Raw genomic sequence first — 27,695 nt, 5'->3', positions numbered from 1 at the left:
TTTCACTCTTTGTTTCATTGCAGCCATTTGGTAAATTCAAAAAAAGTTCATTTTTTTCTCATTAATATACACTGTGCACCCCATCTTGACTGAAAAAAAAACAGAAATGTAAAAAATTTTTGCAAATGCACTGCCATGGCAGCTGAGTGCAGTATGATTTCCACTGACTGACAGAATGGGGAAGATGGAGACATTTTTTTCTCCTTCTCCTCATACCAGGGAATTGGATCACACTCTAATCAGAGTTTCATCAGTTTGCGATATTCATAATCAACCCGATTTTCTCGGATGAGAGAATATACGCTAGTCTGCACCAGATAGCTAAGAAAGGGATAAACAAAAATGTTGGAGTGCTCCTTTAAATGGTAACTTCAATGACTTCTAATTACACTGGTCTACAAAAAAAAAATTCCTGGCATAGACTTTAAGAACAGTTTTAGACTAATTTGAGGGTGCTGAATTCAAATCTGATCTTATTATTTCTCTATCACATCACGTTTTTGTGCTACAGGTATATAGCCCATTTTCAAGAATTCCATGATAAATATAAGTAGTGTATGAAAAGTGCGGGTTTATACGGTTCACTAAGGCAAATTTAGTTTTCATTTAGTCTCCCAATAAATGTGAGAATATCTTTGTTTTCTTTGAACATGCATAATTCCCATTTGTTATGATAACACCCTTGTTTTCTGTGCTACTGGGACAGTAGAGCTACAGCAGAGCATTGGGTGAAAACTGAATGGCCTCAGCGACAGAGTTTGGCATCTGGCGATAAGAATGTCATCCATGATCCTCTAGTGGATAGGAAGGACATTGTCTTTCCTCCCTTACACATAAAACTTGTATTGATGAAGCAGTTCGTCAAAGCTCTCAATCACAGTGGAGAATGCTTTAACTATATATGTTCAACTTTTCCTGGTCTTATTGAAGAGAAGGAAAAGGCTGGAATATTTGATGGACCTCAAATAAGAACACTTATGAGAGACCCAAATTTTATCACATCAATGAATGAGACAGAAGAAAGAGCTTGGAATGCATTTTGTAATGTGGTGCAGAATTTTCTAGGGAATAAGAAAGCAGACGACAGACAACAGACAACTATGAAGAGATTGTGGAAGAGCTACTAATGAGTCTGCGAAATCTTGGCTGTAGAATGAGTATCAAGATTCACTATTTACACAGCCATTTGGACTTTTTTTCCAGAGAACCTTGGGGATGTGAGTGAGGAACAAGGGGAGCGTTTACATCAGGACATTAAAACAATGGAAAAACGGTATCAAGGCTGGTGGGACTCACAAATGATGGCTGACTATTGCTGGAGCTTGATGAGAGACAACCCAGAAGCTGTACATCACAGATCAGCCAAGAAAAAAAAGTTCAAATAACTGCCATTTGCCATTCATCTGTGTGCCATATATATGTGTTTTTATATTTTGTAGTTTAATTCTGTAAGTATATTTGATTTGCTGTACATAGACTTTGTAATCTTTGTTATTCCTTAATTAAAAATATACAATGTAGTATCGAAAAGCATGTGTTTTTATCATAAAACATTAGATAGGAGTAATTTTCATCAAAAATTGAAAATATCTCGAAATCCTGATGTGATAGCCAAAAACGGGGTTCATATTCGTAATCAGCAGCCAAAATTGACTTAAAATAGGTTTTAAAACCTTTTGCCAGAAAAATTGCGTTGACCAGTGTTATTAAACCAAACAGACTGCTGTGGTCATTACATTTTCATTGATATCAATGTAGCTGCTGTCAACAGATATATCTTTTATCTCCAATCCCAGGTCCACCAAGCCTATTGTACCTCCAATCCCAGGTCCACTAAGCCTATTGTACCTCCAATCCCAGGTCCACTAGGCTATTGTATATCCATTCCCAGGTCCACTAAGCCTATTGTACCTCCAATCCCAGGTCCACTAAGCCTATCGTATCTCCAATCCCAGGACCACTAAGCCTATCGTATCTCCAATCCCAGGTCTATTGATCCTAGTGTATCTCCAATCCCAGGTCCACTAAGCCTATCGTATCTGCAGCGCCCCAGAGTCCTGGTCGTTGCAGTACTGTGGATCCGCCACTATGGGGAGCCATGGTGCGTTCGATGGCACTGAAGGAGTTCCTCTGAGCAGGTATCACAGACACCAATATGTTTCACAGCAGGGCCTCCGGGGGGAGCTAAGGGTTCTATTCATTAGGCCACTCCCCACCATAGTGGGTAAACTGGGGGTCAGGCAGGAAGTTAGAGGAGAAAGCTGACTGGATTGAACGAAGCAACACCTTGTGGCAGGGGGTGTTGTGGAGGAAGAGACAGTAGGGTCTCTGTCAGGGGTGGGATCCTGACAGAGGCTTGGCATTGGAAAGAACGTAACGGGACCGTGCCTGCTCAGCATAGCGGCGGTGCCCAAGAAAGGACTAGAAGCGAGATAGATTGTGCTGAGTGAGAAACGAGATCAAGCAAAAAGGAGAATACCAGTAGGGGTCATGCTGTAGGACCGGAGCAACATCCTACTGAGGCGCATTACCGGTGGCCGGAACGCCGAGGGAGTGGAATAGCATACAGCTTCAAGCCATACTCCAAACAGCAGCAGGGCAGTCAGTTTAAGGCGGGCTGTCTACCACATATCACCTATGAAGTCTTGGGGGGCAATTGCGGGAGAGGGGCGTCTCTAGGGTCCCGGAAGAACTCCAGGCCTACCTGACAAACGGGTGCCGTTCCAACCTGAATAACAGGGAGGGATGGAATACGAGAAGAACATCAGTGAATCGAGTTGTGAGGGAACTTAAGAAACAGACACAACAGTTGTGGGGTACTTTCCGTGAGCACAGCAGGGAAGGACTACAACACATAGCGCTAAGAAGGAGGGCACTGATTTCCACCTGTGAGGAGAACTCTGGAAGTGCCATCGGACCGACCGGACTTGCGCAGCCTGGTGAACCGTATTCTGGACTGCGGACTGAGAGATCTCCAGTAAAGAGGTAAAGAGACTGCAACCTGGTGTCCTCGTTATTTACCGCGACCTGCACCCCACAACTGCACCGCTACACCACCGTTACTGCACCATAATCATCACTTATTCTACCGGACGTCCCCCACTGACAGACAGGGCCACGGACCGGGTCTAGCCACCGTGACAACCCCAGGACTGAGACCCAGCGGCCCGGCTCCGGGTACCCCTAGGCCCTGCGGCGGTGTGGGGGCGCTCCAACTTGGCGTCACGAACAGGATCTACTTAAGCCTGAAGAATCAGGTCATGTGTGCCTTGGAACTGTGATTTGTTGTGCTTGAACTGTACTTTATTGCAAAGACTGTGTGCTACCATTGACCAAGAGAAGTTCCCGCCAAAAGCCGCCGCCATTGCTACTTCGGAGAAGAAGGAGGGCGTGCTATGGGAGGAGACTACCAGAATGGCGCGAAAAATGGATACCGCCCCCTGCGCTTCTGGCTGCAAGGAGATGACCTGCCCCAAAGCAGAGGACAACCTCCTGATTTGCAACGGCGGGAAGCGGGTGATGAAGAAGCCCGACCTTGGAGAAATGGCGGAGTCAGATGCATGCATTGCCACCGATCAGCAGATCATGATGAAGAACAGCGAGTGCCGGAACGGGGAAGGAGCAGTCCCGGCTTACCCTCGTTCACTAGAGGTGGACCCGTGTCCTCTACAGCCGGCGGATCCGAAGCCTTTGGAACAGATAGCGGAGCCGAGTCCCCCAATCCTGGCCTCGGAGTCAGCGGAGGAGGAACCACAGCGAGCGGAACAGCGTTCGGGGACCGCATCGGAGGAGCCGCGGTCCGGGCTGCGGCCGATTCCAGCACCCTTGTTAATGGACCAGATCGGCATCGATGGAACCACATCAGGCGCAGGTACGGAAAGCGCCCCTGCGCCCCCCCACGAGCCCGCTTCCACGATCGGCCCCCATCTCAGTGAGGGTCGACGCTTCTCGGCGGGGTTAATGGTATTACCCCCCGATGCCCTGGGAAGGATGGTGCCACCGCTGCCGACTAGAATGGGGGAACCTGTGGATGTGAGCCCAGACGGGGTAGTTCTTCGGTGGGACAACCCCTGGGTTGGGACAGATGGATCCCGGGAGAACGGATTCACTCTTGCGGTGCTTACGTGGGAACAATATAGACAGTGCTTGATCCTACATTGGGAAGGACGGAAAGAGGTCGAGTTGATGGGTCCATTGAAAGTACAACAATCCCCTCCGGCATGGGATGACCGAGACGCGGTCAGGCGGGGAACTGTGTTGGCCTACCATGTAAAAAGGGGATGGGGCCTCATACATGAGCCGGGATTGGATACTGATGTTTTTGTTGCGCACTGTAACGTAAGGACTCCCTGCTGTGGCCGAGGCAGAGAACCGTTGCAAAAGGGGGATCAGGTGACCTACAACCGCCACCAGAACCCGCTCGGGTGGTATGCACGGAACGTTCGGCGGTGTATGTCTGGAGCCGCGACACTCACTACTCCGGACCTGGTCCCAGGAGCACCCGACCTTGTCACCATTGCAACGGTGCGCCTGGTAGCAGCCACCGAGTTGGCCAGCCGAGTTCACCTTCACGTTCGGGCCACGGGCACCGGCGCCACGGCAGCCGGAGGCCCGGACCCCCGGCCACCTGAACAAGAGTAAACCTCGGAAACCCGAAAATGTAAATAGTTTTCCAGTTAACTGTTTGTGTACTGTTTGCTGCTAAACCCGTTCAGGGTTAACTCTTTATGGATCCCTTAGTTGACCCGGGATCCCTATTGTTTGCTTTTCCTACCAGTTTTGCACAAGTTTTACAAACTGAGAAATCATGAACAGTGCATGATCCAAACTTTCTTGTAAATAGTTTGCACCTTCTTAAAGGCGCTTTCTACTGGTTTTACTTAAAGACTCTTTGCGAAGATACCGTTCTGGAACCTTTGCTGAGCGGGAACTGGTAGGCTGAGAAGACGAGCTACCTCAGAAAGACTTGATCCCCTCTTAAAGGGGATGTTTGACCTGAACTTGAAAAGTGATACTGTTTTAGAACAGTAATATGATGATGCTCTGGAAGAAATGTAACTGTTTTTGCATAAAGAAAAGTTATGTGTGTTTAATCTGTTTGAAATGTGAAACCTAGATAATGTTCTTTAAAAAGAAAGATGCAGAGAGCCCGTAGGGGAGGAATTAGAGTCCTGCATAGTTGAAAGAAAGGAAGTAATAACGAAGGTGAGGATAGAAGGTAAACCCTGAGTCCCCATAGAAAGTTAATAATGTGTTACTAAGGACAGAAAGAGAACCCGTAGGGGTTAGTGAGTGAGTCCTTATAGGAGCCAAGTAGAGCCGGCTCAGTGTTCTCAAACTGAAAGAAAAGTTATGTTCTATACTGTGTATAGTAGTTGAAAAGGCAGTAGGCCCTGGCTGAACGGGGCGGTCCTGTAATAGAAAGGAGAGGCAGTAGGTCTGGTGCCGTTAGGACAGGCGGTCCTGCAGATTCCAAAGAAGGCGAATGCAAAGTTAAAATACCTTATAATGTGATTATAGGAAGGTCTTTAGCGGATTAAGAGTGTATATCCTTAAAGGCAAAGTTAAATTATTGGTCAATAATGTTTGCACCTAGTAGAATACCCGGTTGGGTAATGAGAGTTAATTGGAGCCTGTTGCTATGATATTTAATTATGTTTGTAACGTTAAAAGTGTCCTCACCTCCCATAAAGGGAAGCCTGTTCAAGTATACTTATTGTTTTGCACTCAACAAAATTGTATGTCTTTTTGCTAACCTGTATTGTTGTTTTCTTCCCAGTCCCGGAGTACTGTGTTTAACCAGGGGGGAGTGCAGCGCCCCAGGGTCCTGGTCGTTGCAGTACTGTGGATCCGCCACTATGGGGAGCCATGGTGCGTTCGATGGCACTGAAGGAGTTCCTCTGAGCAGGTATCACAGACACCAATATGTTTCACAGCAGGGCCTCCGGGGGGAGCTAAGGGTTCTATTCATTAGGCCACTCCCCACCATAGTGGGTAAACTGGGGGTCAGGCAGGAAGTTAGAGGAGAAAGCTGACTGGATTGAACGAAGCAACACCTTGTGGCAGGGGGTGTTGTGGAGGAAGAGACAGTAGGGTCTCTGTCAGGGGTGGGATCCTGACAGAGGCTTGGCATTGGAAAGAACGTAACGGGACCGTGCCTGCTCAGCATAGCGGCGGTGCCCAAGAAAGGACTAGAAGCGAGATAGATTGTGCTGAGTGAGAAACGAGATCAAGCAAAAAGGAGAATACCAGTAGGGGTCATGCTGTAGGACCGGAGCAACATCCTACTGAGGCGCATTACCGGTGGCCGGAACGCCGAGGGAGTGGAATAGCATACAGCTTCAAGCCATACTCCAAACAGCGGCAGGGCAGTCAGTTTAAGGCGGGCTGTCTACCACATATCACCTATGAAGTCTTGGGGGGCAATTGCGGGAGAGGGGCGTCTCTAGGGTCCCGGAAGAACTCCAGTCCTACCTGACAAACGGGTGCCGTTCCAACCTGAATAACAGGGAGGGATGGAATACGAGAAGAACATCAGTGAATCGAGTTGTGAGGGAACTTAAGAAACAGACACAACAGTTGTGGGGTACTTTCCGTGAGCACAGCAGGGAAGGACTACAACACATAGCGCTAAGAAGGAGGGCACTGATTTCCACCTGTGAGGAGAACTCTGGAAGTGCCATCGGACCGACCGGACTTGCGCAGCCTGGTGAACCGTATTCTGGACTGCGGACTGAGAGATCTCCAGTAAAGAGGTAAAGAGACTGCAACCTGGTGTCCTCGTTATTTACCGCGACCTGCACCCCACAACTGCACCGCTACACCACCGTTACTGCACCATAATCATCACTTATTCTACCGGACGTCCCCCACTGACAGACAGGGCCACGGACCGGGTCTAGCCACCGTGACAACCCCAGGACTGAGACCCAGCGGCCCGGCTCCGGGTACCCCTAGGCCCTGCGGCGGTGTGGGGGCGCTCCATATCTCCAATCCCAGGTCCATTGAGCCTAGTGTATCTCCAATCCCGGGACCACTAAGCCTATTGTACCTCCAATCCCAGGTCCACTAAGCGTAGTGTATCTTCAATCCCAGGTCCACTAAGCCTATTGTATCTCCAATCCCAGGTCAACTAAGCTTGTGGTATCTCCAATCCCAGGTCCACTAAGCCTAGTGTATCTCCAATCCCAGGTCCACTAAGCCTATCGTATCTCCAATCCCAGGTCCATTGAGCCTAGTGTATCTCCAATCCCAGGTCCACTAAGCCTATCGTATCTCCAATCCCAGGTCCATTGAGCCTAGTGTATCTCCAATCCCAGGACCACTAAGCCTATTGTACCTCCAATCCCAGGTCCACTAAGCGTAGTGTATCTTCAATCCCAGGTCCACTAAGCCTATTGTATCTCCAATCCCAGGTCAACTAAGCCTGTGGTATCTCCAATCCCAGGTCCACTAAGCCTAGTGTATCTCCAATCCCAGGTCCACTAAGCCTATTGTACCTCCAATCCCAGGTCCATTGAGCCTATTGTACCTTCAATCCCAGGTCCACTAAGCCTATCATATCTCCAATCCCAGGTCCATTGAACGTAGTGCATCTCCAATCCCAGGCCCACTAAGCCTATTGTACCTCCAATCCCAGGTCCACTAAGCGTTGTGTATCTTCAATCCCAGGTCCACTAAGCCTATTGTATCTCCAATCCCAGGTCAACTAAGCCTGTGGTATCTCCAATCCCAGGTCCACTAAGCCTAGTGTATCTCCAATCCCAGGTCAACCAAACCTGTGGTATCTCCAATCCCAGGTCCACTAAGCCTATTGTATCTCCAATCCCAGGTCCACTAAGCCTATTGTATCTCCAATCCAAGGTCCATTGAGCCTAGTGTATCTCCAATCCCAGGTCCACTAAGCCTATCGTATCTCCAATCCCAGGTCCATTGAGCCTAGTGTATCTCCAATCCCAGGACCACTAAGCCTATTGTACCTCTAATCCCAGGTCCACTAAGCGTAGTGTATCTTCAATCCCAGGTCCACTAAGCCTATTGTATCTCCAATCCCAGGTCCACTAAGCCTATCGTATCTCCAATCCTAGGTCCATTGAGCCTAGTGTATCTCCAATCCCAGGTCCACTAAGCCTATCGTATCTCCAATCCCAGGTCCATTGAGCCTAGTGTATCTCCAATCCCAGGACCACTAAGCGTAGTGTATCTTCAATCCCAGGTCCACTAAGCCTATTGTATCTCCAATCCCAGGTCAACTAAGCCTGTGGTATCTCCAATCCCAGGTCCACTAAGCCTATTGTATCTCCAATCCCAGGTCAACTAAGCCTGTGGTATCTCCAATCCCAGGTACACTAAGCCTAGTGTATCTCCAATCCCAGGTCCACTAAGCCTATCATATCTCCAATCCCAGGTCCATTGAGCCTAGTGTATCTCCAATCCCAGGACCACTAAGCCTATTGTATCTCCAATACCAGGTCCACTAAGTCTATTGTATCTCCAATCCCAGGCCAACCAAACCTGTGGTATCTCAAATCCCAGGTCCTCTAAGCCTATTGTATCTCCAATCCCAGGTCCACTAAGCCTATCGTATCTCCAATCCTAGGTCCATTGAGCCTAGTGTATCTCCAATCCCAGGTCCACTAAGCCTATCGTATCTCCAATCCCAGGTCCACTAAGCCTAGTGTATCTCCAATCCCAGGTCCACTAAGCCTATCGTATCTCCAATCCCAGGTCCATTGAGCCTAGTGTATCACCAATCCCAGGACCACTAAGCCTATTGTATCTCCAATCCCAGGTCCACTAAGCCTATTGTATCTCCAATCCCAGGTCCATAGAGCCTAGTGTATCTCCAATCCCAGGTCCACTAAGCCTATCGTATCTCCAATCCCAGGTCTATTGAGCCTATTGTATCTCCAATCCCAGGACCACTAAGCCTATTGTATCTCCAATCCCAGGTCAACTAAGCCTGTGGTATCTCCAATCCCAGGTCCACTAAGCCTAGTGTATCTCCAATCCCAGGTCCACTAAGCCTATTGTACCTCCAATCCCAGGTCCACTAAGCGTAGTGTATCTTCAATCCCAGGTCCACTAAGCCTATTGTATCTCCAATCCCAGGTCAACTAAGCTTGTGGTATCTCCAATTCCAGGTCCACTAAGCCTAGTGTATCTCCAATCCCAGGTCCACTAAGCCTATCGTATCTCCAATCCCAGGTCCATTGAGCCTAGTGTATATCCAATCCCAGGACCACTAAGCCTATTGTACCTCCAATCCCAGGTCCATTGAGCCTAGTATATCTCCAATCCCAGGTCCACTAAGCCTCTCATATCTCCAATCCCAGGACCACTAAGCCTATCGTATCTCCAATCCCAGGTCCATTGAGCCTAGTGTATCTCCAATCCCAGGACCACTAAGCCTATTGTACCTCCAATCCCAGGTCCATTGAGCCTAGTATATCTCCAATCCCAGGTCCACTAAGCCTCTCATATCTCCAATCCCAGGTCCACTAAGCCGCTCATATCTCCAATCCCAGGACCACTAAGCCTCTCGTATCTCCAATCCCAGGTCCACTAAGCCTATTGTATCTATATCCTCACAACAAAGGTGATCTCTGTAAAGGAAATTTACAAGACTCAATGGCCAGAAGGAAAACTACATGATTTCAAGATTTTTTTTGAATATAGATAGTAACACAGAAAGAACAAACACCAAAAAAATATTAAGCATATGGTTAACATGTCAGCTTGAATTAAGCATTAGGTCATTCAGTGCCGATATGGAGCGAGGTGCGCCAACATCTATCTGATGTGTCCGACCAGCTGTAGAGACGTACCAGAAGTATAACATCACATAATGAACATAGCAATGGCAAACCGAGATAAAGGACTGTGTAGACTTCTACAAGGACTTAACATAATGTCGGTGGACATAACAGATAAAAAATATATATTTACACAAGATTTGGCTCAAAGTTTACGGATCTAATCTTCATAGCGACGTATTTCAGGGAGTACCACCATCCGTGCCATGTGTACCAAATAACGCCATCGTCTGTATTAGACGTGTATGGTCCTTTGTAGTACAGGCCGTTCAGGTTGGTAGAGTGACACCTGGTGGAAGCAGCACAGAAGTCATTACACACAGACGACACATTATCAGACCATACTTGTATCAGACCATACTTGTATCAGACCGCTGGAGCCTGTAGACTAGTAGATCTTTATTGATAACTGTTAATGCGTTCAGTTATATAAATGCTTAATATTTAATTAATATCGATGGATTTGTAATTATCAGGATAAATTAATAAAAATCATAGTTATTTTAAATATTTTACCTATGATTTTGCCAACAATTTCTCCCAAAATGAAGAATATATGCTCTCTATACCTTACTGGTGTGTGCTGTCGGACATAATACCACCCCGTAACGCTAGTATTACACTTTTCTCAGGGTATCTTAAAGACGATTCATCATTCCTTTTGCATCTTTTTATCTCTGAATAAAAATGGTTCTAATAATGACTTTTTTTTTTATTTGCAGCCCTGTTTTTTAGCTTTGCCTTTATGGTTATACAGATGTTTTAGCTTAAAGGGGTTGTCCACTACTAGGAGAACCTCTTCTCATACCCCACGCTTGGCCACGATAAAATAATAAAGCTTAGGCCGGGGTCACACTTGCGTGTGCAATGCAAAAAACTCGCACAAGTCTCTCGCATCAATACCCGGCACTGCCGCCGGCACTCGGGACAGGGTTGTTCAGCTACATAGAAATACATGTAGCCTCACGCTCCGGTCCTGAGTGCCGGCAGCAGTGCCGGGTATTGATGTGAGAGACTCGTGCAAGTTTCTTGCTTTGCACACGCAAGTGTGACCCCGGCCTTATACTCACCTTCTGTGTCGACGCCGTTCCAGCGGTGTTGCCACTCGCGGTCCCGGGGCTCCCTTACTGTTGTTGTGACACATGACCTTGGCGCCCAATCAGCGCTGGCGTCACTGTCCCCAACTTTTGTTGAATTGAACATGAGGAGGAAGTCCGGGCTGCAGCTAATCTCTGACTTCCTCTTCATGATCAATTCGACAGGAGGCGGGGACAGCGCTGATTGGGCGCCGAGGTCATGTGTCACAACACCACACCGGAGCCCCGGGGAGAACGAGTGCCGACACCGTGAGAAAGGCACCAGTGCTGGTGGTGAGGATACGTTTTTTATTTTATCGGGGCCAAGCGTGGGGTATGATAAGGAGTTGTCTAAGTAGTGGACAACTTGTGTAATTTATAATTTTTGACTTTTCAAATTGTAACAAAATTTTTGTGTAATTGTACTCTGGCACCCTAGTGAGATGCAAAATGTGATTATTTTCTTCTTACGTGCAGTTGAAAACTAGCATGCAACATTTTAAAGGTTTGTAAGAGTGCGTCTATTTTGATGAATTTGGTGCAAAATACATCAACATAAAAAAAAAAACCAGGAAAAAAAAAAAGACTTAAAAACCCTCCAAATGATGAATCGGGGCCTTTCTGTTACATATAGAAACTTATGAGGTAGTTCTTGGTTTTTTGAGAAGATTTGATTACAATGCAGCAGGGCACAAGGACAATAGGGAAACAAGCAATACTGGCAAAGGATAATGTAGTATATGGCGGCATTACTTCAGTAAGATATTTTTAGGCTTTTATAGTTTGTATAACTTGAATTAACCTTTAACATTCAGGGACATAAAATCCGATAACTACACTGAGACCACACGGAAGGTGCGTTTTTAAGATCATTTCATTTGTTGTTGCTGAGTGTTGGCCATTTTTTGCTGTGTTGTGTGGCTGAGGTTTTGTGAGCCAGAGCCGTGGAGGCTTAGCCTGCAGGATGGGTGGTGTGGAGCACTTGGGTTGCTCCCCCTGCTGGCGTAGTGTCCCAGCGCTACACCTGGCAGGTTAGGAACCCACAAAGAGTTTCTATGTGATGTGGGTGGGTTTATACATTCTGATCAAATGCTAACCAAGAACCTTGTGTCTTTTATTTGGATGTGCAGACCAGGTCTTTTTCTAGTTAAGTTGTTTTAGTTCAGGGAGACTTTTCTATTTCATATACATTGAGTTATACTTTAACATATAGGAACATATAATCCCATAACTGCACTGAACCTATAGAGAATTAAAAATAGATATTTCATACAGGCTGAAGAAGCAATTTAGGGTTGTAAACCAAGGACAAGGTCTGTAACTCCTAACATTAAAGCATAGCCTATAAAATGAGACTGTGCGTAGAGGTGGAGCTATACACGTCTCCGGCCCTCTTGGGCGGTCTTTACTGGTGGTACAATCCTTGACATTGAAATGAAAGGTAAAATTATAAAAAAAATTATGCCTTACATTTCTTATTGATTAAAGCTTGTTACCTGTTATACCACCATCCACCTTTATCCTCCACCGCACAATTCTCTTCGTAGTTGTCGTTGTCCCGATCCCATGTACTGAACTTCATACCATTGTGGTTTGCCCACCACTGAACTTCTGGGTTAAAGCCTCCAGTCAGAGAGTCTCCAGCCGTCCCCGAGTACTCTCCACAACTTATCTGGTACGCGCTCTAGGGTTGGTGAAAAGAGAGTTCCGAGAAAATGAGTGAAAGGGAAAGTGTTACACTAAGCATAGAATCTGATCTGCCAGCAGAGGAGTTGGGCAAATTGATGTAAAGGTTTGTAACAGAAGATTCAGTAGAAACATAATTGATGTAGGAGTCCAGTAGGCGGTCCTACTCTGTAACTGAAGGCTATCTCTGTGCATACACCAATTTGGGAGGGTTATCCATCTTTGGATGAGACCACCACTGGACTGCTCAGCTCAGTATGAGCCCGGAATTCAATTACTAAAAGTTATAATCAATCTTTTCCTATAAATCTATATATCAATCTGCTGGGCTCCAACTGCTCTATATTAGGCAGAAAGTATACTGAAACACATTTTCAAATTGACAAGTTCCCTTTAAGTTCTTCATTAATTTAATGAGTATATGCACTTGCACCCTAGTAAATGAGACCATGGTCCAACATTGATAGTTCATGGCCTTCACTCCAGAGCTATGCAAACTAAATGAATGCAGCATCCCTGGTTCTTCTTCTGACTAGTAGCCCACTGCGGTGTCGTGCGTGCCTCGCCCTGCAATGTAACAACCTTGTGTAGGGCCTACTAATGAGAAGATATATATTAAGTAAACCCAGCACTCATCTTAGGTGATCAAAAGCGGGATTTAATGTAGTTCACTGTAGTAAGAAAACGTTTCGGTCTTGACTCCAGACCTTCATCAGTTACAGTGTAATAAGAAGCAGATTCGCTGAGAAGCATCATTAGATCACAATTAGATCGCTAGTTCGTAAAAACTTTTTATAAAGAAAAGATATGGCGTTGTGGATGCCTGGGTGTGGGAACCTACCCAGGCACCCTTGTATAGTTGTGCGCATGGTACCTTATATTACTAATGAGAAGAGGCATAAGTAGGAGGAGGTATGCCGTGCTCTGGTCTGGCAGGCATAGACTATCAAAGTGGCCGCTGGACTAAGGTCTTGACAATCATTTTTTTCTTTCTATCACAATTGCATGTATGTCTGGGAAATGAATTATTTTTGTAGAATCAATTTATGGTAGCGTGTAAAAAATGTGATAGGATAGATCCTAAAGATATTGTAATCCAACTTGGTGGTAGTGCAGTACTCTTAGAACTACAGGACATGGATTGTAGTTTTTAGATGTAGATTTTTAGCTGTGTTTTTGCTAATAAAGTTAATCTGTCACCACCAGTTCTATGCTTCCCAATCTTAAGGCAACACAAAATAGGGACAGAGATCTCGATTCTATCTCCATGACTCTGTGTCTGTCACTTACAGGGCTCCTTGCTTTTTCATTCATAAAATCACATTGTTCTTTGAGGTACAGCTGTAACAGTCATCTCATTGATGATCTCTGGTGGAAAGTTATGAATATTGAGGATTACATAGCAGGAACTCATCATCAAGAGGACTAATAGAGCAGCAGATGATACAGTAACAGTGATTTTATCAAAATTACAAGAAGCCCAGTAAGTGACATGGTACTGGAATCAGGGTCTATGCCTCTAATACATCCTTATCAAAGACGGGGCAAGAAAAATGTAATATTTAAAGAATGAACAAAAATGGCATACAGGGTATTTTATGGTTTGAAAATAATGCATTCTGCTCAAGAAAATTGGAAGTCTTGTGATTATGGAAGCAGGATTTTCAATGTGTGAACCTGGCTCATGGGTGCACAGACTTCTCAGTAGGCCCATGCATTACCTCTTCATCCCCAACTCTGAAGCTTTTATAATCAGCATATCTCCTTTGCCCTTCAAAGTCCCAAAGATCTATTCTCAAGATGTAGTCATCTAATAGAGAAGGACAAAAGAAAAAACAAAAACCCCAGGCAATATGAGTTGATAAGTCAGAAGGTGTTTTCTGCTTTTACAGATTGTTAACACATTAATGTGCAGTATGGTGGTTTACTGCCAATAGAGTTCATGCTTGTCGATTCGCAGCACCCAACCATTGGCCACATCAGGAATCTGTGGTTGCTGGATGGGTGCCCTGAGAAATAGCTCCTCTCACTCAGCATCCACCGCTCTTCTTTTGATTAGCTAGCCTGGTGCACCTTCATCATTACACCGTGATGCACAAGTGATGTTGCAACAGGACAACTAATCACAAGAAGAGACATGGATCTGGAAGTTAGAAGGAGCGAATTCTCAGGGCTCACGCCAAGGGCCTCCAGGTTACTGATATAGATGATGGACCAGATCCTGCAAAAAAGATTCACACTAACTCTAGTTTCTACTATTGTTATGAGATTTTATCCATTGAGATCAAAGGTAAGAAACCAACAAAAATACCACACCTAAAGCATGATACAGAGCAAGCGCCTTTAAATCACATGAATTAAAGAAAGCAGTCGCAAATATTTACCGTACTATATAACATATTGCAATGTTTTGCGTAAGTTATCATGCTGCATTGCTGTATGGGGCCAACACTATTTTCACATGGGGTGACCAATATTTGCATAACTGATTCCTATTAAGCTGTGAGTTCAGTACTTAAGACTCGTGGTAAGGTCAGGATTTGCATCCGTAATATGATTTTTTTTTCTCATTCTTCAGGTCTGCACTCCAGGGGCAGATATAGCATTGGAGCAGCTGCACAAGAGGTAAATCGGCCTATCTCCACCTCCAAAGCAGGTGGAATTTTGCATTATGATGAGTTATTGGACTTCAAAGAACTCATACCCTGTTCTTCCATAGGGGTCTTCTTCTGTGTGTCTGCTCTATATGTGGAGAGGAACATGCCATGTCTGGCATGCCAGTATGAGGAGACTTAATATACTGCATGCTCCTCTGGGAAATTAAATATCCAAATTATCTCTTCAGAGAGGGGCAGGACTTGAATTCTAGTACCAACTATTGGAAGTAGAAATCCTACCAGTCAATATCGACCCTTTAAAGGGAACCTGTCACCCCCCCTGGCGTTTTTAACTAAAAGAGCCACCTTGACAGAATGCAGCATTAGTGCTGCCCAAGGTGGCTCTTTTAGTTAAAAACGCCTGTAGTCTGTCTGGGGGGCATGTCTTTTCCCCCCAGACACAAACGCCTCCCATCCATCCCTCAGCCCCTCCGTGCGCCGCCTCCTCTGCATTCATTAACGTCCCTGGCGCCTGCGCTGTAAGTTCCCATAATGTGATGGGAGTCAAAGGGCAGCGCAAACTGCACATGCCCCAAAAAGGAACTTACAGCGCAGGGGCTTGACAGAATGCAGCATTAGTGCTGCACAAGGTGGCTCTTTTAGTTAAAAACGCCAGGAAGGGGGGGTGACAGGTTCCCTTTAATGAACCCTGCAATATGATTTAGAATAAAATACAAATCAAGAAGAAAACTTACCCCTTAGATCCCAACTTTAGCCTCTCAGCCAGAAAAATTGGATCTCATACTTTGCACTGACGAGCAGCAATACCCCGAAACACTGTGTCTTCAAATTGAGATTCAGATTTGGCTTTAATCTTAAGTCATATTGCAAGGCTTGTTAGAGGGTTGATATTCACTTGCAGGATTGCCATTTCCAATAGGTGGCACTATTGTTCAAGTCCTCTTCCTGTCTGAAGAGACAGTTAGCATATTTGATTTCCCAGAGGAGCATGAAAGAGGTTTAAGTCTCCTCATACTGACATGCCAGACCTGGCATGTCACTTGCACAAGGAGAAAACTTACCTCTTGGATCCCAGCTCTCACCCAGCCAAATCGGATCTCATACTTTGTACTGACGAGGGGCAATACCCCAAAGCACTGTGTCTACAAATTGAGATTCTGATTTGGCTTTTATCCCAAGTTATGCGGCAAGACTCGTTAAAGGGTTTATAATGACGTGTAGGATCGCTACTTCCAATAGTTGGCACTAGAGTTCAAGTCCTCTTCCTCTCTGAAGAGACAATTTGCTCTAGATGAACACATAACAACTAATTCATAAAGGTTACCTGACAGTCCATTCACACTTTAAAGAATAAATGAAGGGTCATAGCCCCAAAATCTGGGACTGCCCAAAGGCATCAAAGACATCTGGAAACTATTATGTGCTGTTGCGAAAGTAAACATAATAGGGTAACCCAATTTAAGGAGGAAGGAAAAATTAAAACATGGCATTGCTCATCTAGGGGATAGTATGGTGCCCCAGTTATTTAACCCCTTAATCCCATATGACGTACTATCCCGTCAAGGTGACCAGGGACTTAATTCCCAGTGACTGGATAGAACATCATATGCGATCGGTCGCGCTCACTGGGGGAGCGCGGCCGATCGCAGCCGGGTGTCAGCTGACTATCGCAGCTGACATCTGGCACTATGTGCCAGGAGCGGTCACGGACCGCCCCCGGCACATTAACCCCCGGCACACTGCGATCAAACATGATCGCAGTGTTCCGGCGGTATAGGGAAGCATCGCGCAGGGAGGGGGCTCTCTGCGTGCTTCCCTGAGACCCCCGGAGCAACGCGATGTGATCGCGTTGCTCGGAGGGTCTCTTACCTCCACCGCCCTGCTGCAGGCCCGGATCCAAGATGGTCACGGCATCTGGGTCCTGCAGGGAGGTGGCTTCACAGCGCCTGCTCGGAGCAGGCGCCTGTAAGCCTGGAGCTGTGCATGTCAGATCGCCGATCTGACACAGTGCACAGCAAAGTATCAGATCAGCGCTTACACTATAACATGATGCCCCCCCTGGGGCAATGTTATAGTGTAAAAAAAAAAAATATTCACATGTGTAAAAAAAATTTAAAAAAATTCCCCAAAAAAATTCCCCCCCCCAAAAAAAATATTGTTCCTATAAATACATTTCTTTATCTAAATAAAAAAAAACAATAAGAGTACACATATTTAATATCGCCGCATCCGTAACGACCCGACCTATAAAACTGTCCCACTAGTTAACCCCTTCAGTGAACACAGTAAAAAAAAAAAAAAAAACGAGGCAAAAAACAACGCTTTATTATCATACCGACAAACAAAAAGTGGAATAACACGCGATCAAAAAAAACGGATCTAAATAACCATGGTACCGCTGAAAACGTCATTTTGTCCCGCAAAAAATGATGCAAAAATAATTATTTTTTCTATAAAATAGTTTTTATCGTATAAAAGCGCCAAAACATAAAAAAATATAAATGAGGTATCGCTGTAATCGTACTGACCCGAAGAATAAAACTGCTTTATCCATTTTACCAAACACGGAACAGCATAAACGCCTCCCCCAAAAGAAATTCATGAATAGCTGGTTTTTGGTCATTCTGCCTCACAAAAATTGGAATAAAAAGCGATCAAAAAATGTCACATGCCCGAAAATGTTACCAATAAAAACGTTAACTCGTCCCGCAAAAAACAAGACCTCACATGACACTGTGAACCAAAATATGGAAAAATTATAGCTCTCAAAATGTAGTAATGCAAAAAATATTTTTTGCAATAAAAAGCGTCTTTCAGTGTGTGACGTATGTCAATCATAAAAATCCGCTAAAAAACCCGCTATCAAAGTAAATCAAACCCCCTTCATCACCTCCTTAGTTAGCGAAAAATTAAAAAAATGTATTTATTTCCATTTTCCCATTAGGGTTAGGGCTAGGGTAAGGGTTAGGGTTAGGGCTAGGGCTAGGGTTAGGGCTAGGGTTAGGGTTGGGGCTAGGGTTAAGGCTACAGTTAGGGTTGGGGCTAAAGGAAGGGTTAGGGTTGGGGCCAAAGTTAGGGTTAGGGTTTGGATTACATTTACGGTTGGGAATAAGGTTGGGATTAGGGTTAGGGGTGTGTCAGGGTTAGGTGTGTGGTTAGGGTTACAGTTGAGATTAGGGTTAGGGATGTGTTTGGATTAGGGTTTCAGTTATAATTGGGGGGTTTCCACTGTTTAGGCACATCAGGTGCTCTCCAAATGCGACAAGGCGTCCGATCTCAATTCCAGCCAATTCTGCGTTGAAAAAATAAAACAGTGCTCCTTCCCTTCCGAGCTCTCCAGTGCACCCAAACAGGGGTTTACCCCAACATATGGGGTATCAGCGTTCTCAGGACACATTGGACAACAACTTTTGGGGTCCAATTTCTCCTGTTACCCTTGGGAAAATACAAAACTGGGGGCTAAAAAATAATTTTTGTGGAAAAAACTGTAGTGAAACACTTGGGGGTTCAAAGTTCTCACAAAACATCTAGATAAGTTTCTTGGGGGGTTTAGTTTCCAATTTGGGGTCACTTGTGGGGCGTTTCTACTGTTTAGGTACATTAGGGGCTCTGCAAATGCAATGTGACGCCTGCAGACCAATCCATCTGTCTGCATTCCAAATGGCGCTCCTTCCCTTCCGAGCTCTGCCAAACGGTGGTTCCCCCCCACATATGGGGTATCAGCGAACTCAGGACAAATTAGACAACAACTTTTGGGGTCCAATTTCTTCTGTTACCCTTGGGAAAATAAAAAATTGGGGGCGAAAAGATCATTTTTGTGAAAAAATATGATTTTTTATTTTTACGGTTCTGCATTATAAACTTCTGTGGATCACTTAATGAGTCAAAGTGCTCACCACACATCTAGATGAGTTCCTTAGGGGGTCTACTTTCCAAAATGGTGTCACTTGTGGGGGGGGTTTCAATGTTTAGGCACATCAGGGGCTCTCCAAACGCAACATGGCGTCCCATCTCAATTCCAGTCAATTTTGCATTGAAAAGTCAAATGGCGCTCCTTCGCTTCCGAGCTCTCCCATGAACCCAAACAGTGGTTTACCCAAAAAATGGGGTATCGGCGTACTCAGAACAAATTGTACAACAACTTTTGGGGTCCATTTTCTCCTGTTACCCTTGGTAAAATAAAACAAATTGGAGCTGAAGTAAATTTTTTTTATGAAAAAAAGTTAAATGTTCATTTTTATTTAAACATTCCAAAAAATCCTGTGAAACACCGGAAGGGTTAATAAACTTCTTGAATGTGGTTTTGAGCACCTTGAGGGGTGCAGTTTTTAGAATGGTGTCACACTTGGGTATTTTCTATCATATAGACCCCTCAAAATGACTTCAAATGAGATGTGGTCCCTTAAAAAAAATGGTGTTGTAAAAATGAGAAATTGCTGGTCAACTTTTAACCCTTACAACTCCCTAACAAAAAAAGATTTTGTTTCCAAAATTGTGCTGATGTAAAGTAGACATGTGGAAAATGTTACTTATAAAGCATTTTGTGTTACATATCTCTGTGATTTAATTGCATAAAAATTCAAAGTTGGAAAATTGCGAAATTTTCAAAATTTTCGCCAAATTTCCATTTTTTTCACAAATAAACGCAGGTAATATCAAAGAAATGTTACCACTATCATGAAGTACAATATGTCACGAGAAAACAATGTCAGAATCGCCAAGATCCGTTGAAGCGTTCCAGAGTTATAACCTCATAAAGGGACAGTGGTCAGAATTGTAAAAATTGGCCAGTCATTAACGTGCAAACCACCCTCGGGGCTTAAGGGGTTAAAATTCCACCTGCTGCTGCCTTGTGGATGGAGAGAGGCCTCAAGTAAAAATGTCCTAAAAAAAGGGGGAAAAAAACCTTTAAAAGGCTATCTGTTGTTTTTTACTTGATGAAGACGCCTGTCTGGAATTTAAACGCGTTGTCCTAATAAAAGAACCTTCATCGTCCATTTTTGCAGCAAGTGATTCCTTCTCCATCAGCGCAGACTTTTTAATTTTTTTTTACAAAGATGCCTGGAATAGTGAACTCACATAGAGGTGAAGAGAGTGTAGAGTTTTCCATAATGTTCTCAGAGCAAGCATGCTTTAGATGGCGCTCATCCCATATTGCTCTTTTCAGTAATTCCCTATGAAGCCATTTCTGCTGAGTATGTAGAACAGATTTCAGGAGCAGCAGATTTCCTGCTCATTGAGGAGATGGAGGATGGAAGTAAAATCTCATCATCCTGCTGACTGGTGGATCATCTGTCATCCATGCACCAGCAGAGGTCACAATAAAGGATATTCCTTATGGACAGAGCAGGTAATACATGAGCATTTTGGACCTCTATGCCACATCTAATTATAGTTTTAGTAGAGTTTTTAATCTCAAAGTATATATGTAAGAAAACATGGGCTGCGTTTAGTGAGTAAAGTAGATGGGGTTGCTGGTATTTACAGGCGGAGATGGAAGTTTTATTACCGTCATCCAGAATCATGAATTACTCATGTGTGAGATTGAATTTTCCAGACTTCACCTTTGCTTTATGTCCCAGTCACAGACTCACAGGGGAGGATGGGAAGTAGAAGGACATATTAACAGACGGACATCTCCCCTTTCTGTATGAATTAAAATCAGCCTACATTCACGCACTGCAGGTCTCACAGTAATACAAGGGTCCTGATGTTCTGCCCCCCTTTACTGAACTTTGTAGGTAAATATCCTATTCGGAACCAAATCTAAAAAATTAGGAAACTGCATCAATAGGAAATGTTAATGCGATTGCCTGTTATTGAAATCCTTCCATTTACAGAAGGCTGTGAGTAGTAATTCCTACCATGCATATAGGACAACTCTATGGCCGCAGGCATTCTGTCTATGAACTGCACAGATAGGCTGCAGCTTAACCCCTTAATGTCCAAGCCAAATTTTAGAATTCTGACCATTGTCACTTTATGAGGTTAGAAATCTGAAACGCTTCAACGAATCCCACTGATTCTGAGAATGTTTTCTCGAGATATTGTACGTTATCATAGTGGTAAATTTCTTCGATATGACTTGAGTTTATTTGTGATTAAAGAAAAAGAAATTTTGCGATAATTTTGAAAATGTCACAATTTTCAAAGTTTTAATTCTTATACTCTTAAATCAGAGAGTGGTGTCACACAAAGTAGTTAATAAATAACATTTCCCACATGTCTACTTTACATCAGCAAAATGTTTGAAACATAATTTTGTTTTGTTAGGACGTTATAAGGGTTAAAAGTTGACCAGCGATTTCTCATTTTTACAACAAAATTTACAAAACCATTTTTTTTAGGTACCACTTCACATTTGAAGCGACTTTGAGGGGCCTATATTGTTACGGATCTGCAACACAGGACTAAGGTAGAAGGGGGGAAACGGACCCTGCACTAAGACTAGGCTGAAACCCTACGATGGAGTGGGTGACCCATTCCTTGCGAATAGACCCACCGATGACCCTAGGTTAACCTCAAGCGAAGACCTATAGATAAGGGGAAGGGGTTCCCTAAAAGAACTAAGGACTGGGTACAAAAACAGGTCACCTCCTAATAGAAAACAAAGAGAAGGCTGCAGAAACCAATAGAAAACAGAATCTAAGGCTAGCAGAACTAGAGGTACCAGCACTGCACAAATAACACACACAGAAGACAAAGCAAAGCACCAAGCTAGAGCTCAAGCAGATAAACACTGCTGTCCAGCAAGGACTGGGAGGCAGGTGCTGGTTAATAAAGAGTGAAACAAACACCTGACCCAAGACAAACCCAGCACCAGAGGGAAAAGACCAGCAGCCAGAACTCCACAAGAAAATGGCGGATAGTCACAAACTAAACAGATTCTAACATATATGACAGGAAGTACCCAAAAGTGACTCCATTCTAAAAACTGCTCCCCTCAAGGTGCTCAAAACCACATTCAAGAAGTTTATTAACCCTTCAGGTGCTTCAAGAGAACTAAAGCGATGTGGAAGGAAAAAATGAACATTTAATTTTTTTCACAAAAAATTTAATTTAGACCCAAATTTTATGATTTTCACAAAGGGTAATAGCAGAAAATGGACCCCCAAATTAGCTGTGCAATTTTTCCTGAGCACGCCGATAGTTTATTTGTGGGGGGATCTACTGTTTGGGCGCATGGCAGGGCTCAAAAGGGAAGGAGCGCAATTTGACTTTTTGAATGTAAAATTTTAGCTGACGCAATGTTGCGTTTCAAGAGCCCCTAATGTGCCTAAACAGTGGAAACCCCCCAGAAGTGATCCCAATTTGGAAACCACACCCCTCAAGGATTTTATCCAGAGGTATAGTGAGCATTCTGAACCCACAGGTACAACACAGAATTTGATAACATTAGGCCGTCATATTGAATATGTCATCATTAGTGTTCAGCGCAAGTGTTCGTGCTGCGCCCCAGGGTCCTGGTCGTTGCAGTAATGTCATTCTCCTCTAGGGGGGAGTGATGTTACATTTGGAGGCAATAAAGGAGATCTCTTCACCAAGTAAACACAATGCATGCAACATGTTCACACTCCAGACCAGAAGGGGGAGCTCTAAGCCTGTTTAAGGTGAACTCCCCTATAAGAACATCCTGATCTGGCGGGAAAGGGTTCAGTTCCTGTCAGGGAGACAGGGGGAGAGGAAGCACAGGAGCCCAGTAGCATGAAGTGCTGCAGCTCCTGGAAGAAGACACTAAAGCGAACATATTGCAGAGAGTGTGCAGGAAAGCAGAGCACAGGAGAGGAATATCAGAGGGAGACCAGCCAGGAGCAGGCTGCTTCCTTCTGAGGCGCAGAAATCCGGTAGCCAGAATACCGAGGGAGTAAGGATATCTACGCTTTACTTCAGAGACTGGCAGGACAGCTACCGTATTTTCCGGCGTATAAGACGACTTTTTAACCCCCGAAAATCTTCTTAAAAGTCGGGGGTCGTCTTATACGCCGGGAATCGTCGTGTACGCCGGTGTATATGGTGGGTGGGGAGGGGGAGTGATCCTGATGACGAGGGGGCGTCTCACAGGAAAGTGAGTAATCCCCATTACCTTATCCTAGCGGTGCAGCGTGGGGGTGTCAGTGCTGGGAGCGGCGGCGGCTGCTGTGTTCTGGTGCGGCGGCTCCTCTTCTGTGTGGGGCCTCTGTGCTGTGAGGTGGCGGCGGCAGCGGCGTATCTTTATCCAGTTGGGGCTCCTCCGGCATCTCCTTAGCCCTGGAGGCCCCGCCGCAACTCCATCGGTGCAATGTGGTGGCCTCCGGGAAAATGGCCGCTGCTCAGATTCAGATCTCGTGTCCCGAGATTTCGGGACGAGATCTGAATCTGAGCAGCGGCCATTTTCCCGGAGGCCACCGCATCGCACCTATTGAGCTGCCTCCGGGAAAATGGCCGCTGCATTGCACCGATGGAGTTGCGGCGGGGCCTCCAGGGCTAAGGAGATGCCGGAGGAGCCCCAACTGGATAAAGATATGCCGCCGCCACCGCCACCTCACAGCACAGAGGCCCCACACAGAAGAGGAGCCGCCGCACCAGAGCACAGCAGCCGCCGCACCAGAGCACAGCAGCCGCCGCTGCCACTCCCAGCACTGAGACCCCCACGCTGCACCGCTACGATAAGGTAATGGGGGATACTCACTTTCCTGTGAGACGCCCCCTCGGCATCAGGATCACTCCCCCCCCCCCAAAAGGCACATATTCACCGGCCCTATAAGACGACATAGGGTGTATAAGAAGACCCCCGACTTTTAAGAAGATTTTATATTTTAACTGGTAAAGTTGGGGGGTCGTCTTATACGCCCAGTCGTCTTATACGCCGGAAAATACGGTAATTGCAAGTTACCTGTCCGCACCTACACCCAGGAGGCACGGTGGCAACTTGTGGGGGCCAGGGCGTGCTAGAGTTCCTGTAAAAAGCCTTAGGCCATCAGTCATACGGGTTTGTTCCTATCCATCTGGGGGACAGAGAGAGACATTACATCTATAACATCTACAACAGTTGTGAGGACCTTATGAGAGGCTCAGCAGGGAGGTACTACAACACCCAGGCGCTAGAGGAAGGCTACTGATTTCCCCCTGGTCAAAGCTGAAGCAAAACGCGCGTCGGGCTGTGCGGGCTTATCATCGGGGTATGTACAATCATGGCAATATAATACCACAAGATGATCATGTTTGATGCACTGATACGGTGTGCATCTTAACGACTTGGCTATTTTGAATTTGCTATCCCCCATTTTTACATTAATTATCACTTTATTTATCTACACTCTTTGGGGGTAACTTAGTATTTATGCACAGCGCTCACTTTATTCTGAGTATCTATTTGACATATGCACTTTTAATGAAATTAGAGATGTGAGTAGTTAGTGCATTTTAGCCTTTTTCATATATTTAATCACTGTCTGGTCCTCTGTGAGGTATATTATAATAGTAGTATTGATCATTTTTTTACTGATTACATTTATTATCAATTTGATGTATATATTTATTGCCCATACCCCCTTATATGGTATCTTGCACTCTATTGCCACCTGGTGGTCTGTTCCCTAATTTTAATGTTGTGATTATTATGTAACAATAAACTATATATTTCTTAGAAGATTCTTTGGTTTGTATATTTCTTATCTAGTTAAGGAGGGTGACAAAGAGGGATCTGATTTACTTTTTTTTGTTTGATCACTATCATAGGGTCTATCATAGTGATCAAAAGGTACCAATAGGAAAAATTTCCTATTGTTCCCGGGTATCGGCTGACAGATCTCGGCAGGCTCACTGTGCCTACGCCTGCCATTTTTTTCCCAGGAAGACGACGCCGGGTCGGCGGATGGATCAGGAGGGCCCGGGGATGGCGAGGTACCGTGGGGTCTCGGGGGAATCATTTCGCTCTTCTATGACATGTATATCATGTCAGAAGAGAGAGAAATCATTGAAACAGAGGGTACACTTTTCTTTTTGTGATCACCTTTATTCACTGAATAATGGCGATCACGTGATTGGGCACTGGAAAATCCATTCCTGATCATGTTCTCCAGGGTCTCTGCTACCCACCCAGTAGCCAAGACACCAGAGATTTTCCAACTCTGGGGAGCGCCACAGCCTTATTCCCGATTACCGTTTTAAAACGGCGATGAGGGAATAAGTACCTTTAGCGGCAACCATTTTAATGTGCATCGGCGGTCACTAAGGATTGAAACTATCCACAGATAAGATCAGTCTGTTTATGCAAAAAAAGGAGTAGGGAAGCACCACATTAACCCCTTTCTGACATTGGACGTACTATCCCGTCGAGGTGGGGTGGGCCCGTACGACCACCGACGGGATAGTACGTCATATGCGATCGGCCGCGCTCACGGGGGGAGCGTGGCCGATTGCGGCCGGGTGTCAGCTGACTATCGCAGCTGACATCCGGCACTATGTGCCAGGAGCGGTCACGGACCGCCCCCGGCACATTAACCCCCGGCACACTGCGATCAAACATGATCGCAATGTTCCGGCGGTATAGGGAAGCATCGCGCAGGGAGGGGGCTCCCTGCGGGTTTCCCTGAGACCCCCGGAGCAACGCGATGTGATCGCGTTGCTCCAAGGGTCTCTTACCTCCTCCTCCCTGCAGCAGGACCGGATCCAAGATGGCTGCGGCATCCGGGTCCTGCAGGGAGGTGGCTTCACAGCGCCTGCACAGAGCAGACGCCGGGAAGCCTGGAGGAGCTGTGCACGTCAGATCGCCAATCTGACAGAGTGCTGTGCAAACTGTCAGATCAGCGATCTTACACTATAACATGATGCCCCCCCCCCCCCCCCCCGGGGCAATGTTATGGTGTAAAAAAAAAAATATTCACATGTGTAAAAAGAAATTAAAAAACTTCCAAAAAAAAGTTCCCCCCAAAAAAATATATTGTTCCTATAAATACATTTCTTTATCTAAATAAAAAAAAACAATAAAAGTACACATATTTAGTATCGCCGCGTCCGTAACGACCCGACTTATAAAACTGTCCCACTAGTTAACCCCTTCAGTGAACACCTGAAAAAAAAAACGAGGCAAAAAAACAACGCTTTATTATCATACCGCCAAACAAAAAGAGGAATAACACGCAATCAAAAAGACAGATATAAATAACCATGGTACCGCTGAAAACGTCATCTTGTCCTGCAAAAAACGAGCCGCCATACAGCATCATCAAAGAAAAAAGAAAAAAGTTATAGTCCTCAGAATAAAGCGATGCAAAAATAATTATTTTTTCTATAAAATAGTTTTTATAGTATAAAAGCGCCAAAACATAAAAAAATGATATAAATGAGGTATCGCTGTAATTGTACTGACAAGAAGAATAAAACTGCTTTATCCATTTTACCAAACGCGGAACGGTATAAACGCCTCCCCCAAGAGAAATTCATGAATAGCTGGTTTTTGGTCATTCTGCCTCACAAAAATCGGAATAAAAAGCGATCAAAAACTGTTACGTGCCCGAAAATGTTACCAATAAAAACGTCAACTCATCCCACAAAAAACGACCTCACATAACTCTGTGGACCAAAATATGGAAAAATTATAGCTCTCAAAATGTGGTAACGCAAAAAACATTTTTTGCAATAAAAAGCATCTTTCAGTGTGTGACGGCTGCCAGTCATAAAAATCCGCTAAAAAACCCGCTATAAAAGAGAAAATCAAACCCCCCTTCATCACCCCCTTAGTTAGCTTAAAATTAAAAAAATTAAAAAAATGTATTTATTTCTACTTTCCCATTAGGGTTAGGATTAGGGCTAGGGTTTGGGCTAGGGCTAGGGTTAGGGCTAGGGTTAGGGCTAGGGTTAGGGTTATGGCTAGGGTTAGGGTTGGGGCTAGGGTTAAGGCTACAGTTAGGGTTGGGGCTAAAGTTAGGGTTAGGGTTTGGATTACATTTACAGTTGGGAATAGGGTTGGGATTAGGGGTGTGTCAGGGTTAGGGGTGTGTCAGGGTTAGGGGTGTGGTTAGGGTTACCATTGGGATTAGGGTTAGGGATGTGTTTGGATTAGGGTTTCAGTTATAATTGGGGGGTTTCCACTGTTTAGGCACATCAGGGGCTCTCCAAACGGGACATGGCATCCGATCTGAATTCCAGCCAATTCTGCGTTGAAAAAGGAAAACAGTGCTCCTTCCCTTCCGAGCTCTCCCGTGTGCCCAAACAGGGGTTTACCCCAACATATGGGGTATCAGCGTACTCAGGACACATTGGACAACAACTTTTAGGGTCCAATTTCTCCTGTTACGCTTGGGAAAATACAAAACTGGGGGCTAAAAAATAATTTTTGTGGAAAAAAAATGATTTTTTATTTTCACGGCTCTGCGTTATAAACTGTAGTGAAACACTTGGGGGTTCAAAGTTCTCACAACACATCTAGATAAGTTCCTTGGGGGGTCTAGTTTCCAATTGTGGGGGATTTCTGTTTAGGTACATTAGGGGCTCTGCAAACGCAATGTGACGCCTGCAGA

General features: G+C 45.0%; 2 protein-coding genes across 7 annotated transcripts in view; one reads left to right on the top strand and one right to left on the bottom strand.

Moving 5' to 3' along the window:
- The first annotated feature begins 260 nt into the window (after positions 1–260).
- On the top strand, positions 261–9,497 carry LOC143793063 (uncharacterized). 5 transcript variants are annotated; one of them, XR_013220044.1, is made up of 2 exons: positions 261–7,735; positions 7,896–9,497. XR_013220044.1 is itself a non-coding variant. In XM_077279663.1 (2 exons), the coding sequence occupies exon 2, from the start codon at positions 3,415–3,417 to the stop codon at positions 4,639–4,641; it is 1,227 nt and encodes a 408-aa protein (XP_077135778.1). In that variant the 5' UTR covers positions 261–1,860; positions 1,892–3,414; the 3' UTR covers positions 4,642–9,497. The 5 variants fall into 5 exon arrangements, 1 of the variants encoding a protein (XP_077135778.1); XR_013220043.1 differs by having other exon boundaries at positions 261–7,767; XR_013220042.1 differs by having other exon boundaries at positions 261–8,343; positions 8,664–9,497.
- Positions 9,498–9,682: 185 nt separating this feature from the next.
- Positions 9,683–27,695, bottom strand: part of FGL1 (fibrinogen like 1) — an 88,235-nt gene continuing 70,222 nt past the window's right edge. For both annotated transcript variants that reach the window (XM_077279664.1, XM_077279665.1), the window contains 3 exons: positions 14,299–14,387; positions 12,388–12,575; positions 9,683–10,104 (listed from right to left, as the gene is read on the bottom strand). In XM_077279664.1, the coding sequence (XP_077135779.1) occupies positions 9,945–10,104; positions 12,388–12,575; positions 14,299–14,387 (437 nt within the window). In that variant the 3' untranslated portion in view covers positions 9,683–9,944. The remainder of the gene's footprint in view (positions 10,105–12,387; positions 12,576–14,298; positions 14,388–27,695) is intronic.

Source organism: Ranitomeya variabilis, chromosome 1, assembly GCF_051348905.1.
Source record: "Ranitomeya variabilis isolate aRanVar5 chromosome 1, aRanVar5.hap1, whole genome shotgun sequence".
NCBI classification, from domain to species: domain Eukaryota; kingdom Metazoa; phylum Chordata; class Amphibia; order Anura; family Dendrobatidae; genus Ranitomeya; species Ranitomeya variabilis.
Note: the sequence above shows the minus strand (reverse complement) of the source record. Positions and strands in the feature narration are given on the sequence as shown.